Here is a 23,329-nt window from a genome sequence, read left to right as displayed (position 1 = left end):
CCTAAGAGGACTATAAGGGGCGTGCATAAGAGCACAAAAGTGCCTACCGTCCCTGTCCTATTGTTTCCTTTCGTTATATCAAATTAATATAGTTGTTGCATACTTTTGCTCATATATATGCTTATATGATGTGTTGTTGTTTTATGTTGATGCTTGTGTATACTGTTGTGACAAAATAAAAAAAAACCTGCTAAGTATCCTTAAATTGTGTCTTTTCTTACACAGTCAAGTAGAATTCCTCCATTCTGTGCCAGCTCCACCCTCATGTCCAGCTCTTTTTTCCTAAGCTGGACATGATCTGTGTCCATCTGAATGCAGGATGCCAAAACGGTTGTTAAATTATTTGAATCCCACCACTGGAGGGGCAGCCCCATAGGCCAGGACTTGGGGGTGAGGTCTCTCTCTCTCTCTCTCTGTCTCTCTGTCTCTCTCTCACACACACACACAGAGTTTCTTTCTCCAGCCCCCAACAGCTGCAGAGGCTCTTGGGTTTCGCTTCCCCAGCCTGAAGCGTTTGGGCTCCTCCGAAGCGGAACTGAGGAACTGGCCAGGATCCAGCAGGCAACAAGCCTCAAATCTTCATCAGGGCAGCTCAGGGACTCTCCTCCTCCTCCGCCCCACGGCTGAGCCTCCAGGTGGGGCAGCCCCTTGGTCCTGAGCCCCACTGGAAGTGGCTGAAGGGGCCCTTCCTGACTCCTGAAAGGTGATAGCAATGGTTCTCCAGGGGAAGCAGAACCCCAGCACCTCTGAAGGTCTCCTCCATCTGGCAGGGCTTGGAGAAATTGAGGAGGATGGGGGGTTCTGACTCCTGCCCCTTCCCCAATCTGGGATCTGCCCACCCTCCCCCCGAACCAGTTCTGGCCTGGACCCAAAGAAGCCTGGATGGTTGATCCAGAGGCAGGGAAGGCCTCAATCTGGGGAGGGCAAGGAGAGAAGGGGGCACCCTCCTGAGTGTGCGGGAAAGAAGAAGAAGAGGAAGAAAGGAAGGAGGAATTCCAGGCTTTTCCTATAATGTATATTCTTCTATAGCAAAGCAAAGGGAAGGGAAGTGACTCGGAGGAAGAATAATATAGATGAAGCTGCTGTGCATCCAAAGCCGGGAGAGATGAGGGATCCGGGGTGACAGGCAGGGCCAGAGTCCCTGGGGTCAGTCTAGATCAAGGGTGTCCAACTCGATATGTGAGGGCTGCGGTTGACCTCTGGCCGGGCATGGCCAACTGGGTGGGAATGGCCAGCTTGATGCCACTCACTGGGTGTGGCTGACTCAGGGCAGTCTAGTCCTCGAGCACCGGGATCCCAGAGCCCAGCCCAGCTCAGCCGTTTCCCTGAGAGACTGTCTGATTACCTCCTCCTCAAGGCCTCTGTGGCTCCTCAAGGCCTCTGTGGCTCAGACTGCTAATGCAGTCTGTTATTAACAGCAGCTGCCTGCAATTACTGCAGGTTCTAGTCCCACCAGGCCCAAGGTTGACTCAGCCTTCCATCCTTTATAAGGTAGGTAAAATGAGGACCCAGATTGTTGGGGGGGGCAATAAGTTGACTTTGTATATAAATATACAAATAGAATGAAGACTATTGCTAACATAGTGTAAGCCACCCTGAGTCTTCGGAGAAGGGTGGGATATAAATGCAAATAAAAAAAAAAGGCTGCTGCTGGTGCCGCCACGGGATGAGGCTGAGCAGGGTGAAGCCAACAACCTGTAGCTCTTGCCGGGCAGGGTGAAGCATAGAGCCCAGTCTCCATACACTTGTCACAACTGTGTATGCACAGCCACTGCCTCCTGTGCACACACACTTCTGACAAGCGCACGGAGACTGGCCAATATGTTTCACTCTGCCCAGCAAGAGCTACAGGCTGTTGGCTTCACTTTGCCCAGCCTCTTCGCTTGGTCTCTCACCTCTGTGCCCAGCCTTGCCTGCCGCCTCCTTTGTGCATGCATGCCCGTCAGGATGGGCTGGGCCAGGCTGAAGCAGCGTTGGCCCGATGCCTTGGATCTGGCCCACAGGCCTTGAGTTGGACACCCCTAGTCTAGATGGTCTCCACCCCTCCCTCCCAAGAACTCTCTTTCTTGGGCCCTGAAAGGAAGCTGTGGGGGGGGGAGGGCGGTCCAGCAGGAGAAGGTCCAGGCTGCCAATCTGCCACCTTCAGCCTCCATTTCTCAGAGGTTGCAAACAGGACAAAGAGTCATCATTGATTAAAAATAAAATATTCTTTTGCATCGGAGAGCAGGATTAATTCATGAGTGCTGTAGAAAAAGATATGGGGAAGAAAATTAGAATATAAAGAGAAACGTTTACTGCAAATCACATATTTTTCTTCCTTTTCAGCCCCCACCCCCAAGGCAGGCCCACTCTGCAGGGGGGAGGTTGATAGGCAGGGAGGGATAGAGGGAGAATCCACCCATTTCAGGGGAGGAAAAGGCTGGGAAGGACCAGGGATTCCTCCCCATTTCATCTCCAGGGGATTCTCCCTAACTGTCTTAATTAGAGGGTTAATCAAGAGGGGAGGCCCTCTCTCTTCCCCCCTCTCTGCCTCCCTGCAGACATTTCATATAAACAGAGAAGATGGGGCTAGGATGGGGCTGGCACCAAAGGGGGGAGCCTGGGGTCACTTGGGCAGATACTGTGTGACTTCCCACAAGGAGAAAGGGGGGGGGGGAATCTGGAATAATAGCCTCTCAAGGTTCCAACTAATCCTGTCTGCATGGGGTGCCAAGAAGGATCATCTCAGACTGGAGGGAGGGAGGGTCCAGTTCACGGTGAAGTTTTGGAGGGAATTCATTAAAATGATAGGATCATCTCAAGGACTTAGCTCCACCTTCCATCCAAGTACGGATGGAGCTTGAGAACGAGCTAACGAAATGATAGAACAATACCTGAGATCAGTGGTGGGTTTCAAATTTTTTTATTACCAGTTCTGTGGGTGTGGTTTGGTGGGCATGGCAGGGGAGGATACTGTAAAATCTCCATTCTCTCCCCACTTCAGCAAAATCCCCATTTCTTCTTGATCAGCTGGGACTCGGGAGGTACAGAATAGATGGGGGCGGGGCAAGTCAGAGGTGGTATTTGCTGGTTCTCTGAACCACTTAAAATTTTTGCTATCGGCTCTCCAGAACTGGTCAGAACCTGCTGAAACCTATCTCTGCCTGAGATGCTATGTTAATTATCAGTAATTTAGCTGGGCAGATCTCCTGCCATCTGCTGATGTGGCCTACAATACCACAGTGCATAGTCACATGGGACTCCCCCCTTTTAAAATAGCCACAGGGGTGGAATTTGTCCCCATGCCTGAATACCCTCAGGACACCCCCCCCTTCACAGTGAGCCTAACAGAATGGGTGAGTGGCTTACAAAATGGGTGGGGGGATGTAAACCTGCGGTGCTCCCTCCCCAAGGGAGGAATGGGAAGGAATGGCCCCCTTCTTCTCTTCCCTTCTGCAATTTCCCAAAACTTGGAAAAATTCTGGGTGAGATTTTAGCATTTGTGTGTGCTTTTGTTTTTGATTGCAATAATTTTTCAGATCTCTTTAAGGAAAAGTTGCCCAAAAACCAAAAATTTGCTATCTTCACAGCAAGAAAGTTTTGTTCAGGCATGTTTTTTTTTTTAAAAAAAGAAACAAATAAGGAATTTTTAAAAAACACCTATAACTTGCAGGAAGGGCTGAAATGAGGGAAGAAGAGGAGAAACTCACCTGCAGGTGGTTGGATGGGAGTTGCTGGAAGGAGAAAAAGACCCAATCAGAAACCTTCATGGGCTGGAGGATTCAGGGGGTCTCCCTCCCCATCGATAGCCCATAATAGGTTGTGTGAGCTTCACTTATAGCCCCTCAAACAAGAGAAGCTGCCACAAATATTCCTCAATGGGTCCCTCTTGGCCACCTGCTAAGCTTGATGAGAGGCCTCCCCTTGATGGTCCCCTCCCCACAACCTCTCCTCCAGCCCCCCAGACTCACCTTTCTTGCTCTTCAGGTAGGAGAAGAGCCCCACAGCCAGGAAGGCCACTCCTATCACGGCCCCCATGATCCCCGTCCAGAGTTTGCTCCTGGCAGAGCTGGAGGAACGGGGCTCTGGGGAAGGAGAAGGAGCCTCACCTGAGCAGGAGGATCAGGCTCACCTTCCCCCAGGAGGGTCCATTCTGGCTCCCCCCACAGAGAGGATCTCTCCCCCCTTTTAAGGGCAGGATGGGGTCCCCAAAACAGGAGGGGAGGGAGGGGAGGGGCTTACCCCACTGGACGGTGATGGGGGCCTCCAGGCTGGCATGCTCCACCTTGCAAACATAAACGTCCCCCCGCTGGGGCTGGGTCTCCAGCATCACCTGGAGCTGGTAGGTCCAGTCTCCGTTCTGGAGCTCCTCCCCAAAGGCCACGCCCTCCTTCTCCGGCTGCCCGTTCTTGAACCACTGGACCTCGATCTCCACGGGGTAAAAGCTCGTCGCGGTGCAGAGGAGGATGGTGTTGGGGGAAGCGGGGTCCATCTGGGTGGGGGAGATGGTGACGGTGGGCTTGGCTGGAGGAGAATGAGGCACATGAGAGACACAGGAGGGCCCAGAACAGAAGACCAAGTTGGTTAGTTCAGGCCAAGATCTCTTTTCACTCCTAAAACTATGTTTTGAGTTTTGAGTGTCTGTGGAGATTCTCAGGTCATGGTTTTCCCAAAGGTGCTTTTTTTTATAAAAGGCAACTGGATTTTATTTTTTCATTAAGGCATTTTGCTTCTCATCTGAGAAGTTTAAACTCAATCTATGATCTACAAATAAATGAACCCTTTTCCAACAGTGACCACAGCATGAGTGACTTTTATCTCAACATGTGTCCTCACATAGACAATCATAATGACGGAATCCCAAAGTTTAGCTTTAGAAAAGCTGCAATCTCATAACTGACGACCTTTCGTCTCTTGATTGGCAAACTCTATTCCCTGGCTGCGCCACTGCCGAAGACCATTATAACATTTTTTCACAAGAAGTCAAAAGAATCATCAAACAATTTTTGTTGTTAGTTGCGAAGTCGTGTCCGACCCATCACAACCCCATGGACAACGTTCCTCCAGGCCTTCCTATCCTCTATCGTCCTCTGGAGTCCATTTAAACTCATGCCTACTGCTTCAGTGACTCCATCCAGCCACCTCGTTCTCCGTCGTCCCCTTCTTCTTTTGCCCTCAATCTTCCCCAGAATTAGGCTCTTCTCCAGTGAGTCCTTCCGTCTCATCAAACTATATGTACAACTAATAACACCCAAAACCAGGAAAAATAAATTACCCATAACAATAAGGAAGCTTCAGACCAAAAAATCTTCTTTGGCGCGAAACCAAACTGGCTACGTAGTTAACTTCAAAAGTCGCTACAAAACCTTATGGTGACAGATAAAAGCAGAATGCATCACAGCAAACAAGAGGAAAACCTAATACGCACTAAATCCACCTTAGCCTTCTACAATTTTGTAAACAACAAACTTAAAGACAGCTGCCAAGAGATGTGGTTATTTACTTTGCAACTCGAAGAATGAGAAATGCAATTCTGCAAGGATCTTACAAGGGGGGGGGAATTCAGGTAGCTGGACAAGAAATTTTAATTTTGAAAGAAATTCCCCCCCAAAATGCTGAGAAGCAGAAAAGAATATGCATTTCTGGTGGAGGAGCTCAAAAAAAGGCAAATTGAATATAGATGGGATATCCCAGTAGGGATAATTGTGTATTATTTGACAGAGCATTTGACAGCCGTCGCCAGGGGAGCTTTTTATCAGGTCCGCCTGATACTCCAGTTGCGTCCCTTCTTACACCGGGATTCCTTGTGCACAGTCACTCATGCCCTCGTCACTTCCCGTCTGGACTACTGCAATGCTCTCTACATGGGGCTTCCCTTGAAGAGCACCCGAAGACTTCAATTAGTTCAGAATGCGGCCGTGCGGGTGATAGAGGGAGTGACTCGTTGCTCCCATATAACACCTCTCCTGCGCAGGCTGCACTGGCTTCCGGTGGTCTTTCGGGTGCAATTCAAGGTGTTAGTTACCACCTTTAAAGCGCTCCATGGCATAGGACCGGGTTACTTACGGGACCGCCTGCTACCGGCTATCTCCCATCAACCAGTGCGCTCCCATAGGGAGGTTCTCCTTGGGGTGCCGTCGGCCAGTCAATGTCGGCTGGTGACACCCAGGGGGAGAGCCTTCTCTGTGGGGGCACCAACCCTCTGGAACACGCTACCACCAGGTATCCGTCAACTCCCTGATCTTCGGACCTTTCGACGCGAGCTGAAAACATTTCTGTTTCACCGTGCAGGACTGGCCTAGTGGGGTTTTAATAAGGGGTTTTATTGGTTTTAAGTTCTTCAATCAACTCTAAATTTTCCTTTGTATTAATTGATTTTACTTTGACTGTAAACTGCCCTGAGTCCTTTGGGAGAAGAAATCGAATCGGTATAGAAATCGAATCGGTATAGAAATTGAAACAATAATTATTATTATTATTATTATGCAGGAAAACCACATCGTCTTAATACAATTTGGAAAGCAAAAGACTTCTATGTTAATGTATTGAAAACTGGAAGCCCATCGTCACCAGAATCTAGAAGAAGGGATGTTGAAGAAATAAGAAAAAGGGAAGCAATGAAGCAGGCACAAGACTAAGCTGCAGTTATAGTTATGGAAGAAGATTCTTTACAAGTGTTGGATATATCTAAAGGGGGAAAAGTACCAAAAAAAGGAGTAAAAGAACAAAGGATGACGAGAGCAGCTACTAAACGTAAGGAACAGGAAGTTAAGCTCCAAAAAATTCAAGTGGCAGAGGCTACTAAAACAGAAACTGGGGAGGAGCAAGACCCAAAGAAAAAGCAGAGCTACATTGGGTGTTCCAGCTTCCGACTGCCAAAAATGGCAACTAGTTTTTTATCCTGGAATGTTAATGGTTTAAATTCACCACAGAAAAGAAGAAAGATATTTCCTTATTTGAAAAAATTTAAAAATGATATAGTTTGTTTACAAGAAACACATATTAGACCTTTGGACCAAAAATATTTGATTAATTCAAGGTTGGGTACACATTTTGTTGCTTCGGCTTCAGAGAAAAAGAATGGCATTGTTGTTTATGTAAAGAAGGACTTAATAGCGAAGTTAATTGAGACAGATAAACAAGGAAGATATATTGCAATTGAACTGTTATTGGAAGGGAAAAAGACACTTTTAGTTGGAGTATATGCTCCTAATCAACAACAAGAATTTTTTAAAAAAATTTTTACATAATAAAATAATACAATGCGATTATAAATCATATATATTAATGGGTGATTGGAATGGAATGTTGGACCCAGAAAGAGGTTTACAGGTGGTGTAAAAAAAGAGGTGTAAAAAAAGGTTTACAGAATATTTCAAGTCGTGCAAAATTGCCAAAGGCTTTTTTTGATATGTTGGAAGACTTGGAATTAAGAGATGTTTGGCGTGAACGTAATATGGAAGAGAAAGATTTTACTTTTTTCTCTGACAGACATCAATCTTTTTCTAGGATTGACTTTATACTAATTACCAATGATTTGTTCTCTAGAGTGAAGAGAACCAAGATATGTGCAAGAATTTTATCTGATCACAGTCCAGTTTGGATTGAATTTGAATGGGGAAAGGGAAGAAAATCGTGGAGATTGAATGAAAATATGTTTAAATATGAACAAAATGTAGAAGAGTGTAAAAAAACAAATGAAAGAATTTTTTATTATGAACATGCAAAAAGGCACATCTATTGAGATAGTTTGGGACGCGAGCAAAGCATTTATGAGAGGTGTACTTATACAAATGAATAATAAATACAGATATAGGTTGCAAAAAAAAAGATTGGAGTTAGAGGAGGAAATTAGAAAGAAGGAACAGTTACTTATAAAGAATCCAGAAGATAAGAAAACAAAAGAATTAATAAATATCTTAAAAGGACAGTTTAATATGATGATGGCAGATCAAGTGGCAACTAATTTACAATATGTCAAGCATAATACGTTTAATAATGCTAATAAGCCTGGAAGGTGGTTAGCTTATTTAATAAGAAAGAAGCAGAAATCACGTATGATTGGTAAGATAGAATATAGAAGTAAAGAAGTATTTCAACAAAATTTGATTAAAAAAGCCTTTTTAGAATTTTATACAAAATTATATGCTGGAGATTTGATTAAAGATATAGATATAGAAAGATACTTACAAGAGCAAGGTATATGTGAGCTTACAGTAGAGCAAAGGGAAGAATTGAATCAACTTATCACTTCAGAGGAAATAATTTTAGCAATTAGACAGCTTAAAAATGGGAAAGCGCTCGGAACAGATGGTCTAACGGCCGTTTACTATAAGAACTTGCAAAATGAAATGGTAGAACCGTTGAAGGAACTATTTAATAGAATACAATTAGGAGGGGAGATGCCTCCCTCGTGGAGGATGGCTTTTATTTCATTAATACCAAAGGAGGAGCAAGATTGTAATAAACCGGAAAATTATAGGCCAATATCATTATTGAATACTGATTATAAGATTTTTGCTAAAATATTAGCAAATAGATTGATGCCAGTTATGTGTCAAATAATTCATACTGATCAATCAGGATTTATTATGGGTAGACAAATGAGATATGAGATATATTGTAAATCTATTGGAATATTTGGAAAGGAACAGCCAAGTCCCAGCAGCGCTCTTCTTTTTGGATGCTGAGAAGGCTTTTGATAGATTGCACTGGCAGTTTTTATTTAAATTAATAGAAAAAATGCAATTTGGAAACTATTTTATACAAGCAATTAAAGCAATATACCAGAAACAGACAGCACAAATAATAATAATAGTTTAACAGAGTCTTTTAGAATTGAGAAAGGGACAAGACAGGGATGTCCTTTGTCTCCATTATTGTTTATTTTAACTTTAGAAATTTTATTGAATAGATTACATGGTGCAAGCCAAATAAAGGGAATAAAAATTAAACATCAAGACTATTGATTAAGAGCGTTTGCAGATGACTTGGTTGTTACTTTATCTCAACCTATTCATTCTGCTATATATTTGAAAGAGATAATTGATCAATATGGTAAGGTATCTGAATTTAAAGTGAATGAACAGAAGACTAAGATAATAACTAAAAATATGAATATTAAACAAAAAGATGAATTGGAAAGAGTAACTGGATATGAAATAGTTAACAAGGTTAAATATTTAAGAGTATATATCACAGCATCAAATGTGAAATTATATAAAAATAATTATGAAGTATTGTGGCAGAAAGTACAGAAGAAAATGGAACATTGGAAGAATTTACAATTATCCTTATTGGGAAGGATAGCAGTAATAAAAATGAATGTTCTGCCTAGGTTTTTATTTTTGTTTCAAATGATACCAGTACTTAAAAAGGATGCAAATTTGTAGGAATGACAAAAAGGGATTAGTAATTTTATTTGGATGGGTAAAAAACCGAGAATAAAATTAAAGATAATGCAAGATACATGTGAAAAAGAGGGTCTAAAAATGTCGAATTTGAAATTGTATTATGACGCAGTTGTTCTTTCATTGATCAGTGACTGGTTTAACTCAACAGAGGAAAGAACTTTGAACATAGAAGGTTATGATTTGTTGTATGGATGGCATGTCTATTTATTCTATCATAAGAAAGTGGATAAGATTTTTAAAAGTCATATTCTTAGAAATGCTTTGTTAAGGGTGTGGAAGAAATATCAGTACAAACTAGATTCTAAGATACCAATATGGGTAATTCCTAGACATACGATAGAGAATATAAATATAGAACAAAAACAAGGGCTGTGGTGGCTCAGGCTGTAAGATAGCCTGTTATTAAAACACAGCTGCCTGCAATTACTGCAGGCTCGAATCCCACCAGGCCCAAGGTTGACTCAGCCTTCCATCCTTTATAAGGTAGGTAAAATGAGGACCCAGATTGTTGGGGAGGCAATAAGTTGACTTTGTAAATATACAAATAGAATGAGACTATTGCTTTACACACTGTAAGCCGCCCTGAGTCTTTGGAGAAGGGCGGGATATAAATGTAAATTAAAAAAAAAAGTGGTGGTTACTTATAAAGAACTTCTTTTTGTAGAAAAGGGTAAGCTACAACTAAAATCTTTAAACAAACTCAGAGACGAAGGCATGAATTATACTTGGTTTCAGTATGGACAGTTGCAAGCTAAATGGAGATAAGATAAGAAAATTGGTATTATGCAAAATGAGGAAAATTTGGTAAAACAAATTAGAGATCAAGGTCAAATGCATATTAAGAGGTTGTACAATGTATTGATAGAAATAGACTCTGAAACAGAATTAGTTAAGGATTGTATGATAAAATGGGCACAAAATATTCAACAACCTATAATGATGGAAACGTGGGAAAAAATATGGGTTAGAAATGTCAAATTTACACAAGCACAAAGTTTAAGAGAGAATTTTTATAAAATGTTTTATAGATGGCATCTAGACCCTAAAAAATTGGCATGTATGTATCCGAATATGCAAGCCAAATGTTGGCGATGTGAATGTGAGGATGCTACTTATTTTCATATATGGTAGACCTGTAAAAAAATCAAAGCATTTTGGATTAAAATATGGTGGATTATGCAGAATATTTTGAAAAAGAAGATAAAGTTTACTCCACAGCTGTTCTTATTGGGTATAATTACAGACTGTACAGTTATAGAGTCTAAGTTGATTCTAAATTTAATAACAGCAGCGAGACTTTTGGTTGCACAATACTGGAAAAGAGAAGATTTACCTACGACTGAAGAATGGACACTTAAAGTATCAAATTTAGCAGAAATGGTAAAAATCTCTGCATATTTAGAATAGAATAGAATAGAATTTTTTATTGGCCAAGTGTGATTGGACACACAAGGAATTTGTCTTGGTGCATATGCTCTCAGTGTACATAAAAGAAAAGATACGTTCATCAAGGTACAACATTTACAACACAATTGATGATCAATATATCAATATAAATCATAAGGATTGCCAGCAACAAGTTATAGTCATACAGTCATAAGTGGAAAGAGATTGGTGATGGGAACTATGAAACGATTAATAGTAGTGCAGATTCAGTAAATAGTCTGAAAGACTATTTGAAAGAACAATTACAAGAAAAATATGTATTGGAGTGGAGAAGGTGGATTGATTATGTTCAAAACAAGTATCGGACTAAAAAGTACCAAATAGTCTATGAATAATGTTATGACTTCTCAGGGTGCCGTCAGCCAGGCAGTGCCGGCTGGCGACGCCCAGGGGAAGGGCCTTTTCTGTGGGGACTCCCACCCTCTGGAACGAACTTCCCCCAGGACTTCGCCAACTTCCTGACCTTCGAACCTTTCGCCGCGAGCTTAAGACACATCTATTTATCTGCGCAGGACTGGACTAGAATTTTAAATTTTAAATTTGGTTTTAATGGGGTTTTATTATTTTATTGTGGTTTTAATATTTGGCCATATTTAATAAGTCTTTTAAATTGGGGTTTTAACTTGTATTTATATGTATGTTTTACTTGGCTGTAAACCGCCCTGAGTCCCCTGGGAGATAGGGCGGTATAAAAATATGATTAAATAAATAAATAAATGGCATATATTAATGTATATTTTAAATGGGAAAGGGGAGTTAAAGGGATGTTGGAAGAGAATGGATATGAGTCAGATTTTTGTGGTATTTTACCTTAGATTGATAAATGTTATACCCTGCATTTTGTTCTGGGAAGACTGGGGGTGGGGGTTGGGGGGGGGAAGGAGGAGGGAGGGGGGAAGTGGGGGGGGCAACAATGGTTTAAAAATTTTGTCTTTGTAAAACTTTTTCAATAAAAAAAATAAAAATAAAACAAACTTAAAGACTCAAGATCCATCCCACCACTAAAAGGACCAAACGGGAAAAAACTGTAATGATGAAACCGTTAAGGCCATCCTCTTCAACACATTCTTCAGCAGTCTTTGTAAACAGCAATGGCTCATGCCCCTCAATTCCCAATCGTACCACAACTAATCACAATGCTCAACTACATGTCGATTTCACAGAAGATGCCATTGAAAAGGCACGACACAACCTAAAACCATCTCTATCGACTGGCCCTGATTCCGGCTGGCAAAGAACCGAGCCAGTGGCAGCGGTGGAAGGATTCTTGGGCCAAAAAAGAGGCAGCAGCTGCAGGCTTCACGCACAGAAAACTATAGTTCGAAACAGAGGCCTGAAGTCTCATCAATGCCGGCCTGTTCTTCGTGCTGGCTGTGCACGTGCACCCATTGCCTGCTGGTGTGTGTACGTGGAGGCACTCCATTGCCAGACCCAGCCAGAAGAACGGCCTGTTGTGCTGGAGGGACGGCATCACAGCGGAGCTGCTCGGAAGGCAGATGAACTGCGGTGTCCCTTTAAGATACTTCGATGCAGGAGGGTAGGGGAGGACCATAAAGGGACAGGCTGCAGGAGCTGCCTTTTCTGCTGGTTCTGTGGGTGTGGCTTGGGGCTGGGGTCATGTGACTGAGTGGGCGTGGCCAACTCAATGTCACTCACAGCAAGTTGCTGCCCCCACATCACCCCCCACCAAGCCACACCTACAGAACCCGTAGTAGAAAAATTTGAATCCCACCACTGGTTTCCACCCATTGCTTCTTGTCCTATCCTCAGGTGCTTTGGAGAATAGTTTGACTCCCTCTTCTTTGTGGCAACCCCTGAGATATGGGAACACTGCTATCATGTCTCCCCTAGTCCTTCTTTTCATTAAACTAGGCATACCCAGTTCCTGCAAAGTGCCAGAGCTCCCTGTAACAGTATTGCCAAAAAGGCGTTAAACGTTGTTAGCCTAATCTTGCGTAGCTTCTTCTCTGGTAATGTTGTACTACTAACTAGAGCAGTGATGGCGAACCTTTTTGGCTGTGCGTGCCAAAAGTTGGAGTGCAACTCCCCCACGCTCCTTCCTGTGCATGCACCCCACACTGTGCATGCGCACATGCACTCCGCACTGCGGACATATATGTGCCCCGCGCATGTGCCCCCACTTTTTCCAAGAGGGCCGACATGCCTCCGACCGGAGGACAACCAGGTACCGGCCCATTCCCTAGCGAGACAGCTGTTCCCTAGCCAGTGGCAGTGCTCTCAGCCCCGCCACCTTGGCAGCACCATGCACTGGCCAGAGATGCTCTGAACATGTGGCCTTGCCTGGGCTCTTCCCTACTAGGTGCCGGGTGCCGGGCTTCCCGGCAAGCTCCCTGGCTTTGCTGCCTCGTTCAGAGCCTGATTCGGTTCGCAGCCTGGGGAAGTGCGGAGGTCAGGACTCGGTTGGCAAAGCGGCCGCTGCACAGGGGGCATTAAGGCAAGGCGCTGCCACCTGCAAACACTGTTGCCGTGATCTCGACTGCCTGGAGATCTCCACTGCATCCCCGATTCCAAAAATGAGGCATGCGGAGGTAAAACAAGAGTATCATGGTTTCGGGCACTGTACAGGGGAGGTAGGCAAGGAGCTGCCACCCAAAAACACTGTTGCCGCAATCTATGCTGTCTGGAGATCTCCACTGCCTCCCTGCTTCCAAAAACAGGCCATGCGGAGCCAAAAAAAAAGAATTATGGTTTTGGGTGCTGCACAGGAGGCGTACGGTAAGGCGCTGCCACCCGAAAACACTGTTGCCATGATCTCCGCTGCCTGGAGATCTCTACTGCCTCCCCGATTCCAAAAACGAGGCGTACGGAGGCAACACAAGAGCATCACGGTTTCGGGACCTGCACAGGAGGTGTAAAGCAAGGAAAGCATTTTCGGATGGCAGCGCTGCAATCGCTTCCCCGAATACAAGAACGGGGTGTCCGGAGGCCAAAAAAGTACATTGCATTTCAGATGGCGGATCTGGCCAGCAGTAAAGAGAAAGTGAGTCTGCGAAAGAGGAGGAGGGCACGCGATCTACAATGTGCATCAGGCAACCAGGGAGAAAAGCGTTTTCGGACAGCAGTGCTGCAATCCCCTCTCCGAATCCAAAAACGGGGCATGCGGCTGGTGCTGCCACCCAAAAATGCTTTCCTCCCTGGCTCCCCAATGCACATTGCAGAGCCATGTGCCTTCCTTCTTCACAGACTCACCTTCTCTTTCCTCCTAGACAGGAGCAGAAGCCAACTGCCCTCCATCTGGGTTGTCTGGAGAAGGGACAGGCAGAGTTAATAGCCGCTTTGCCGTATACCTCCTGCACAGTTTCCAAAGCTGTGATGCTCTTGTTTTGCCTCCACATGCCCTTTTTTTGGAATTGGGGAGGCAGCGGAGATCTCAAGGCAGCAGAGATTGTAGCAACCGTGTTTTCGGATGGCAGCTGGTGTGTCGGAGGTTGGGCAACAGGTCCAACCACAGGCGGTGTGGCACCCCCACATGATCCGCACCACTGAGCTGCTGCCCGAGCCAATCCAGCCACTGCATGGGGAGGCAGCCTCGCCCACAGCCAACGCCAAGGAAGAAGCCCTGCCAGCAAATGCTGCTACATGTGTCTGAGCGGGCCGGTCACTCTTGCCCTTCCCCCTGCCACCGCTGCTGCTCTTTTGGGGCAAGGTGGCTGCACAGGAGGAATGCAGCACAGGGGACCCACGCAGCTGGTGGATCAAGCCAAGAGGGGCATTTCAGCTCCGCTTTGGCAGAGGCCACTGGATCATCTGTTCAGGCAGCCTGCTACCACCACCCTGCCCTCACTGGCTGCTGGTCCGCAAAAGTCCCACCAGCCGCACCTGCTCAGAATGCAACTCCCAGCAGGGAGGAGCCCAGGCCACGGGGTCAATTGTGCATGCAGCTCAGTACCACCACCCTGCCCTCACTGGCTGCTAGTCCACCAGTGCTCCAGACCGCCTGGGGCCATGGAAGAAGCCCGCATGGGCAGGGAGGGAGGGAAACCCCGGCTAACTTTGCTCTGCTCCCTTAGGAAGCAACCGCTAGGATCACCTCTAGCACATGCACGCCTGTTGCTGGTCTTCACATGCACATGACTGCCACAAACCAAACCAGCTGGCTGGTGCACATGCACACTCTGGAAACAGGAAGATAATCTTCCTGGAGTGTGCATGCGCAAAGGGCGGCTGCTCTTCTGGTTTCCAGCATGCCCATGCGCATGAAAACCAGTTAGCCGGCGCACCAGAACCCGGAAGAGCAACGGGCAACGGCTCCACGTGGCCAGAGTAATGTGTGCCACTTCCGGCACGTGTGCCATAGTTTCACCATCACAGAACTAGAGCATACAAAACATTTGCTAGACCAATTCCCAAATACAGCTCATCTGTCTGGAACCCGCATTGCATATCAGACATAAATACAATTGAATGTGCTCAGAAATATTTCACAAGAAGAGTCCTCCACTCCTCTGCTCGCAACAAAATACCTTATGCCACCAGACTTGAAATTTTGGGCTTAGACAACTTAGAACTATGCTGCCTTCAGTCTGACCTAAGTGTAGTAGTACATAAAATTATATGTTACAATGTCCTACCTGTCAATGACTACTTCAGCTTCAACCACAACAATATACGAGCACACAATAGATACAAACTCAAGGTAAACCTCTCCAAACTCGATTGCAGAAAATATGACTTCAGCAACAGGGTGGTCAATGCCTGGAATACGCTACCTAACTCTGTGGTTTCTTCCCCAAACCCCCCAAACGTTAACCTTAGACTATCTACTGTCTACTGTCAACCTCACCCCATTCCTAAGAGGTCTGTCCTAATGTTCCCTTTTATTTGTATCCATCTCCTGTATTCATAAGATGGCGCCGACGAAGGCTGCCTCGGTGAAATGCTCTCTAATTGTTTCTTTATTTCTAATTGTTCTCTGTGACTCACTACGGATTTCCTACTCACGAGACCATCTGCTAAAAATTAAGGAACATTTCTTTAAGGAGCAGCTTTCTTTAATCTCACCCCCGCCTGTCTTTACAAACACGGAGGAGATTCTAACACAGGAGGAGGCAATTCCCACGGAGCCATGGACTACTAAAAAAACCAAACAACGGAAGAGAAAGAAGAGAGGTAAACGATCTGGGATCTTAATCAGGCTAAGAACTCGCACTAAAACTCCTCTGCCTTCAATTTTCCTAACAAATATACGCTCACTTGCAAATAAGATGGATGAAATACTCCTCTTAAACAAATACTATTCTGATTTTCGCAATTCAGCAGTCCTATGCTTCTCTGAAACCTGGTTAAATGAATCCATTGAAAATAGCAGCCTGAACATTCCAGGATTTCAAATTGAACGATCAGACAGGGTTCCAGAAACATCTGGTAAAAAGAAAGGAGGAGGCTTATGCCTATATATTAATTCAACCTGGTGTCAAGATTTTAACATAATTTACAAATTCTGTGACAACAATTTAGAGACTCTAATTATCAATTGCAAACCTTACTATTCGCCTCGTGAATTTTCCTCATTTCTTCTAATTGCTGTTTATGTCCCACCACAAGCCTGTGTAAACGAGGCATTACGAACTCTAGCTGACCAAATCATGGAGGCTGAAGCCAAACACCCTGATTCACTGGCCATTGTTTTGGGAGATCTAAACAAGGCAAACTTAAGGAAAGAACTACCAAAATACTTTCAGCATGTCAATTGTCCCACCAGAGGCAAGAATACTCTAGACCACTGCTACACAACACTAAAAGATGCCTATCGGTCTTTACCACGTGCAGCTGTAGGACACTCTGATCATTGCATGATTCACCTTGTACCTGCTTACAGGCAAAGACTTAAAGCCATAAAACCAATAATTAAATCAGTGAAAACCTGGACGGAGGAATCAGAATTAAAGCTACAGGCATGTTTTGACTGCACTGATTGGAATATTTTTAAAGATACCTGGATGAACTCACAGATACTGTAACATCATATGTCAGCTTCTGTGAAGACCTATGTGTACCTACAAGGAACTTGCGAATACACAGTAATAACAAACCTTGGTTTACACCTAAACTTAAGCAGCTACGACATTCCAAAGAGGAAGCCTACAGAAAAGGTGATAAAATGCTGTACAATCAGGCCAGAAATGCACTAACAAGGGAGATAAGAGCAGCAAAAAGAAGCTACTCTGAAAAGCTAAAGAATCAATTTTCAGCAAATGAACCAGCAAACATGTGGAAAACTCTTAAAAATATCACCGGCTATGGCAAACCTCCTTCCCAGGCTGAAGGTAATCAACAACTGGCAGATGACCTGAATGAGTTTTACTGCAGGTTTGAAAGGAAACTACAGCCACCTATCTCCACAACCCCCATCTCAGACACAGCAACAACAGCCAAGCCTCCTACAACTGACCCCATTTCATTGGGTTCACAACCCCTAGTGATCACAGAAAAGGAAGTGCAGGACCTATTTCACAGACAAAAGCCAGGAAAAGCTCCAGGCCCAGACAAGATAACTCCTTCTTGCTTAAAAGTCTGTGCTGACCAATTGGCCCCATCTTCACCCATATTTTCAATAAATCACTAGAGATGTGCTATGTTCCTTCTTGCTTCAAACGCTCTACCATCATCCCAGTGCCGAAGAAGCCCACCATCAAGGAACTGAATGACTACAGACCAGTTGCTCTAACATCTGTAGTCATGAAAACCTTTGAAAGGCTAGTGCTTTCCTACCTGAAAACCATCACGAATCCGCTTTTAGACCCCTTGCAATTTGCATACCGAGCAAATAGATCAACAGATGATGCTGTTAATATGGCTCTGCACTACATCCTACAACATCTTGAGTCTCCAAAGACCTATGCAAGGGTCCTTTTTGTAGACTTTAGTTCAGCATTCAATACCCTCATTCCAGACATTCTTCTAACTAAGCTAAACCAGCTACAGGTACCGGAACAGACTTGTAAGTGGATCACAAGCTTCCTAACAAACAGGAAGCAGCAGGTGAAGCTAAGCAAGATCACATCAAATACCTGTACAATTATTACAGGGCCCCCCCAAGGCTGTGTGCTCTCCCCACTTCTCTTCTCTCTGTATACCAATGACTGCATCTCCAATGATCCATTTGTTAAGCTACTGAAGTTCGCAGATGACACAACAGTGATTGGTCTCATTCGAGACAATGACGAATCCGCATATAGACGAGAGGTCGAACGACTAGCCTTGTGGTGCAACCAAAACAATCTGGAACTGAACACACTCAAAACCGTAGAAATGGTGGTAGATTTTAGGAAAAACCCTTCCATACTTCCACCTCTCACAATACTTGACAACACAGTATCAACAGTAGAAACCTTCAAATTTCTGGGTTCTATCATATCGCAAGATCTCAAATGGACAGCTAACATCAAAAACATCATTAAAAAAGGACAACAAAGAATGTTCTTTCTGCGCCAACTCAGTAAGCTCAAACTGCCCAAGGAGCTGCTGATCCAGTTCTACAGAGGAATTATTGAGTCTGTCATTTGCACCTCTATAACTGTCTGGTTCGGTTCTGCAACCCAACAAGAAAAACACAGACTTCAGAGGATAATTAGAACTGCAGGAAAAATAATTGCTACCAACTTATTTATTTATTTATTATTTAAACTTATATACCGCCCTATCTCCCAAAGGACTCAGGGCGGTTTACAGGCATATAAAAAACATCAATATACAAATTAAAATAATCATTAAAAGACTTATTCTAATGCCAATAATTAATAATACCAATTGTTAAAAATAGAAATATAAATATTAAAATCAATTTAAAACCCCTCTAAATTTAAAAATCTAAGCCAGTCCTGCACAGATGAATAAATGAGTCTTGAGCTCGCGACGGAAGGTCCGAAGATCTGGAAGTTGACGGAGTCCTGGGGGGAGTTCGTTCCAGAGGGTGGGAGCCCCCACAGAGAAGGCCCTTCCCCTGGGCGTCGCCAGACGACACTGCCTAGCTGACGGCACCCTGAGGAGTCCCTCCCTGTGAGAGCGCACGGGTCGGTGAGAGGTATCTGGTCGCAGTAGGCGGTCCCGTAGATAACCCGGCCCTATGCCATGGAGCGCTTTAAAGGTGGTCACCAAAACCTTGAAGCGCACCCGGAAGGCCACAGGTAGCCAGTGCAGCCTGCGCAGGATGGGTGTTATGCGGGAGCCACGGGGGGCTCCATCTATCACCCGCGCAGCCGCATTCTGGACCAACTGTAGCCTCCGGATGCCCTTCAAGGGAAGCCCCATGTAGAGAGCGTTGCAGTAATCCAAACTTGCCTTCCATTGAGGACCTGTATACTGCACGAATCAAGAAGAGAGCCGTGAAAATATTTGCAGATCCCTCGCATCCTGGACATAAACTGTTTCAACTCCTACCCTCAAAACGACGCTATAGAGCACTGCACACCAGAACAACTAGACACAAGAACAGTTTTTTCCCCGAAGGCCATCACTCTGCTAAACAAATAATTCCCTCAACACTGTCAGACTATTTACTGAATCTGCACTACTATTAATCGTTTCATAGTTCCCATCACCAATCTCTTTCCACTTATGACTGTATGACTATAACTTGTTGCTGGCAATCCTTATGATTTATATTGATATATTGATCATCAATTGTGTTGTAAATGTTGTACCTTGATGAACGTATCTTTTCTTTTATGTACACTGAGAGCATATGCACCAAGACAAATTCCTTGTGTGTCCAATCACACTTGGCCAATAAAATTCTATTCTATTCTATTCTATTCTATTCTATTCTATTCTATTCTATAATTATGTCTATACTTATATTTGTAATCTAATACATGATTGACAAAATAAATTAAAAAATACAATAAATAAAATAGAGTCTCCACATCTTTTTTACATTGTGGTGACCAAAACTGAATGCAGGATTCCAAGTGTGGCCTTACCAAGACATTATAAAGTGGTATTAACACTTCACGTGATCTTGATTCTATCCCTCTGTTTATGCAGTCCAGAACTGTGTTGGCTTTTTTGGCAGCTGCTGCACATAGCTGGCTCAGATTTAGATGGTTGTCCAGTAGGACTCATATACGGTACCTGTGCATTTTGTTTTTCTTGCCTAAATGTAGAACCTTCCTTTTTTCACCATTGAATTTCACTTTGTTAGATAGCGCCCAATGTTCAAGTTTGTCAAGAGGCTTCTCTATCTTGAGCCTATCTTCTGGAGTGTTGGCTATTCCTGTCAGCTTGGTGTCATCTGCAAATTTGATGAGTTCCCCATCTATCCCCTCGTCCAAGTCATTGATGAAGATGTTGAAGAGTACTGGGCCTAAAACAGAGCCTTGGGGTACTCCACTGCATACTTCCCTCCATGTAGTTCCATTGAGGACTTACATGTTGAGTGCGGTTGGTCAGCCAGTTAGGAATCCATCTGCTGGTGATACTTTTCTACTTTATCCAGTAGTAAGTTATGGTCTACTTTATCAAATGCCGTACTGAAGTCCAAGTAAATTATATCAACAGTATTTCTCTGGTCCACTAATTTTGTCACTTTGTCAACGAATGCAGTAAAATTAGTCTGGCATGATTAATTCTTTTTAACAACTGTTAATTCTATGATGCTGCCGCCCAGGATCCCTCTGGGAGCTTTTAAAGTTGGTGAATGAATAAAGTGGATCCCTTGGAGGGATCCTGACCTTCGGACCTTACGCCGCGAGCTGAAGACGTATCTATTTTTCCGCGCAGGACTGGCTTAGAATTTTTAGATGTTATTATGGGTTTTTTTTAATTGGTTTTTTAGGGTTTTAAATGTATTTTAAATTTGGGCCAAATTTTGAATAAGTTTTTTAGTTATTGTTTTATTTGTATTGTATTTATAGACTGTCGTTTTTATTTGGCTGTTAACCGCCCTGAATCCTTCGGGAGAAGGGCGGTATACAAATTAAAATATTATTATTATTATTGTTGTTGTTGTTGTTATTATTATTATTATTTTGCTTAAAAAGTTTTAACATTCATATCCAATAACATATTTAATGTACCATCATATACAAGTAGAAGAAGGTAGAGAAGGGAAGAGAGTTAAAGGAAGGGGGTGGTGACCGGGCAGGTCCGATTAATTGTATATTATTATTATTATTATTATGGGATCCCAGATTTCGGGCAGGAGGAGATCTTGGGGGGGGGCTTGGGAGGAAAAGGAAGAGTGATGGGAATGAAGGTCGGGGGAGGAATTTGAGGGAGGAGAATAAAAAAGGAGAAAAATCTGCATCCGGGAGAATCTTCCATCAATCAAGGAAAGGAAAAAGGGGGTCTCGGGATCTCCTCCCCCAAACTCCCCCCCCCCGACTCACCTCTCCGGCCAATCACAGGACCACCCTGGAAAACCCCGTAGTTGTACCGGCAGAAACGATCCACTTCGGCTTTCGCGATCTGCAGGCGCTGCTTATCGCTGTTCCAAGCGTCCACATCCACCTTCCCAAACTCCGTGACGGCCTCGAACTCCCCGCGGTCGCTGTCAAAGCGGGCGAATTCCTGCCGGTCGTAGATGAATCTGGCCAGGACTCTCACCCGCTGCGTCCCGTTGAGGAAGAGGCACTCCTCCTTCGCCTGGTACAAGAAATGGGCTGCAAGAAGGAGGAGGAGGAGGAGGAAGGGCGTCAGGAGGGACTCCAGGGCCCATCGTTCCCAGCCTTCATTAGAGGAGGGGGATCTACGCGCGAAGGGAGGGTGGCGGGGGACCTTTCTTGGAGAGACTGGAGGAAGACGCCCCCTGGAGGAGGGAAAGGGAACTCGCTCAACCCTAGACAGGAAGGCAGCCTTGCTGGGGGTTTGGAGGGGGGAGGGGAGGGGAAGAAAGAGGGGGAGGGGAGGGTGGGAAAAGGTAGAAGTCCAGAAACTCACCGGGTCGAGTAGATCTCCTCTCTGCAGGGAAAGCTGGATCGAAAGTGGACGGGACTATGGGGGAGGGGCTGAGGGAACTTTCTAGACTGGACGGAAGCTAATAATATCCACACCTCCCACTCTCTCTTCCTTTGGGGGGCGGAGAATATGGGGAGGGGGCAGACTGACTCTCCCGGGGTCTCCCACCCCTTCAACCCCCACCTTCCATGGTTCTCCCCAACTTTTCTTCTTCCCAAGAATCTTCAGCCCAACTCCCTCCCTTTGGATTGAAGGATTCTCGGGGATCGCACCTGTTGCCTCTCCCCCTCCCCACAATGGACCCCCTGCAGCGCCCCCCCCGAGCCTCTCAAAGGGAGGGTCTCCCGCCCCCTTCACAAAAGGGAGAGTTTTGGGGAGGCAGTTCCGGAGGAGCAACTGAGAGCCCCCAAAATCCCCCTCCCTCAGTCCCCCCTCCCTTCCAGGTCCCCATAGAGCAGTGGGGGTTAATCGGGGTGGGGGGGGTTCCTCCCCAAATTTAGGGGCTCCCCCAGAAGGGCCCGAAGCCCCCCTCTTGCCTGACCTTCAAAGCCTCAATTCGGAGATTCAGAAGAAAAATGGAAGTTTCTGAAGAAGCCAAAAGACTTTTGCTCAAATGCCTCTTTTTCCTTCTGCGGATTCAGGGCTGGAAATGCCTCAGTTTCCCTCTTTCGCTTTTCCTTCCCTTCCTCTTTCCATGCAGCCCCCTCCCACCCAGGCACTGGAGGGGGGGCGGGAGAGGCTGCGACCCCCACCTCGGCTACAATCGGGGAAGGGGGGAAGGGAATGTGGGAAGGAAAGGGGAGGAGACCACGCAGAGATCCAGGTTGTGGGAGGCTCTGGAGACCCATCGGCTTTCTCCACACACACCCCGCATCCTTCCCAACCCCCTCCTCCCCCGCCCAGCCCCCTCCTTACCGGGGGTCTCCTTCCCCCCTTCGCTTCCGGGGATCCTGGCCAGCGCCCCCACCAGCAGCATCAGGGGGAGCCCAGGAAAAGCCATGGATGCTGCCCCACAAGCGCCCCAAAGGGAGAGGAGAAAGACGCGGAGGCTCCCAGCCCCAGAGGCGGAATCGGGGGGTCTGGATTGGGGGGAGAGGAGTTTTCCTCGGACTTCGGAATTGGGAGCGTCCAGGAAGAACAGGAGGACCAATGGGAATTCTTCCTTTAGCAGCCTCATCGGTCTCCGGACAGAGTCTCCCTTCACTTCGCCCGATGGAGGAGATAGTTCCCCGCAGAGAGAGAAGCGGAAAATAGAATAGAATAGAATAGAATAGAATAGAATAGAATAGAATAGAATAGAATAGAATAGAATAGAATAGAATAGAATAGAATTTTTATTGGCCAAGTGTGATTGGACACACAAGGAATTTGTCTTGGTGCATATGCTCTCACTGTACATAAAAGAAAAGATACGTTCATCAAGGTACAACATTTACAACACAAATGATGGTCAATATATCAATATAAATCATAAGGATTGCCAGCAACAAAGTTACAGTCATACAGTCATAAGTGGAAAGAGATTGGTGATGGGAACGATGAGAAGATTAATAGTAGTGCAGATTTAGTCAATA

The 23,329-nt window shown here is 45.1% G+C and overlaps 2 protein-coding genes across 2 annotated transcripts in view; one reads left to right on the top strand and one right to left on the bottom strand.

The window, feature by feature from the left end:
• Positions 1 to 23,329, top strand: part of LOC131192675 (uncharacterized) — a 371,955-nt gene that overhangs the window by 167,835 nt on the left and 180,791 nt on the right. The gene's annotated exons all lie outside the window — the stretch shown is intronic.
• Positions 1,874 to 22,824, bottom strand: LOC131192811 (rano class II histocompatibility antigen, A beta chain-like). Its single transcript, XM_058172355.1, has 6 exons — positions 22,671 to 22,824; positions 21,188 to 21,460; positions 4,222 to 4,503; positions 3,951 to 4,064; positions 3,690 to 3,713; positions 1,874 to 2,243 (listed from the first exon to the last, which is right to left on the bottom strand). The coding sequence occupies exons 1-6, from the start codon at positions 22,753 to 22,755 to the stop codon at positions 2,230 to 2,232; spliced, it is 792 nt and encodes a 263-aa protein (XP_058028338.1). The 5' UTR covers positions 22,756 to 22,824; the 3' UTR covers positions 1,874 to 2,229.

This window comes from Ahaetulla prasina, chromosome 2, assembly GCF_028640845.1.
Source record: "Ahaetulla prasina isolate Xishuangbanna chromosome 2, ASM2864084v1, whole genome shotgun sequence".
Lineage (NCBI taxonomy): Eukaryota > Metazoa > Chordata > Lepidosauria > Squamata > Colubridae > Ahaetulla > Ahaetulla prasina.
Note: the sequence above shows the minus strand (reverse complement) of the source record. Positions and strands in the feature narration are given on the sequence as shown.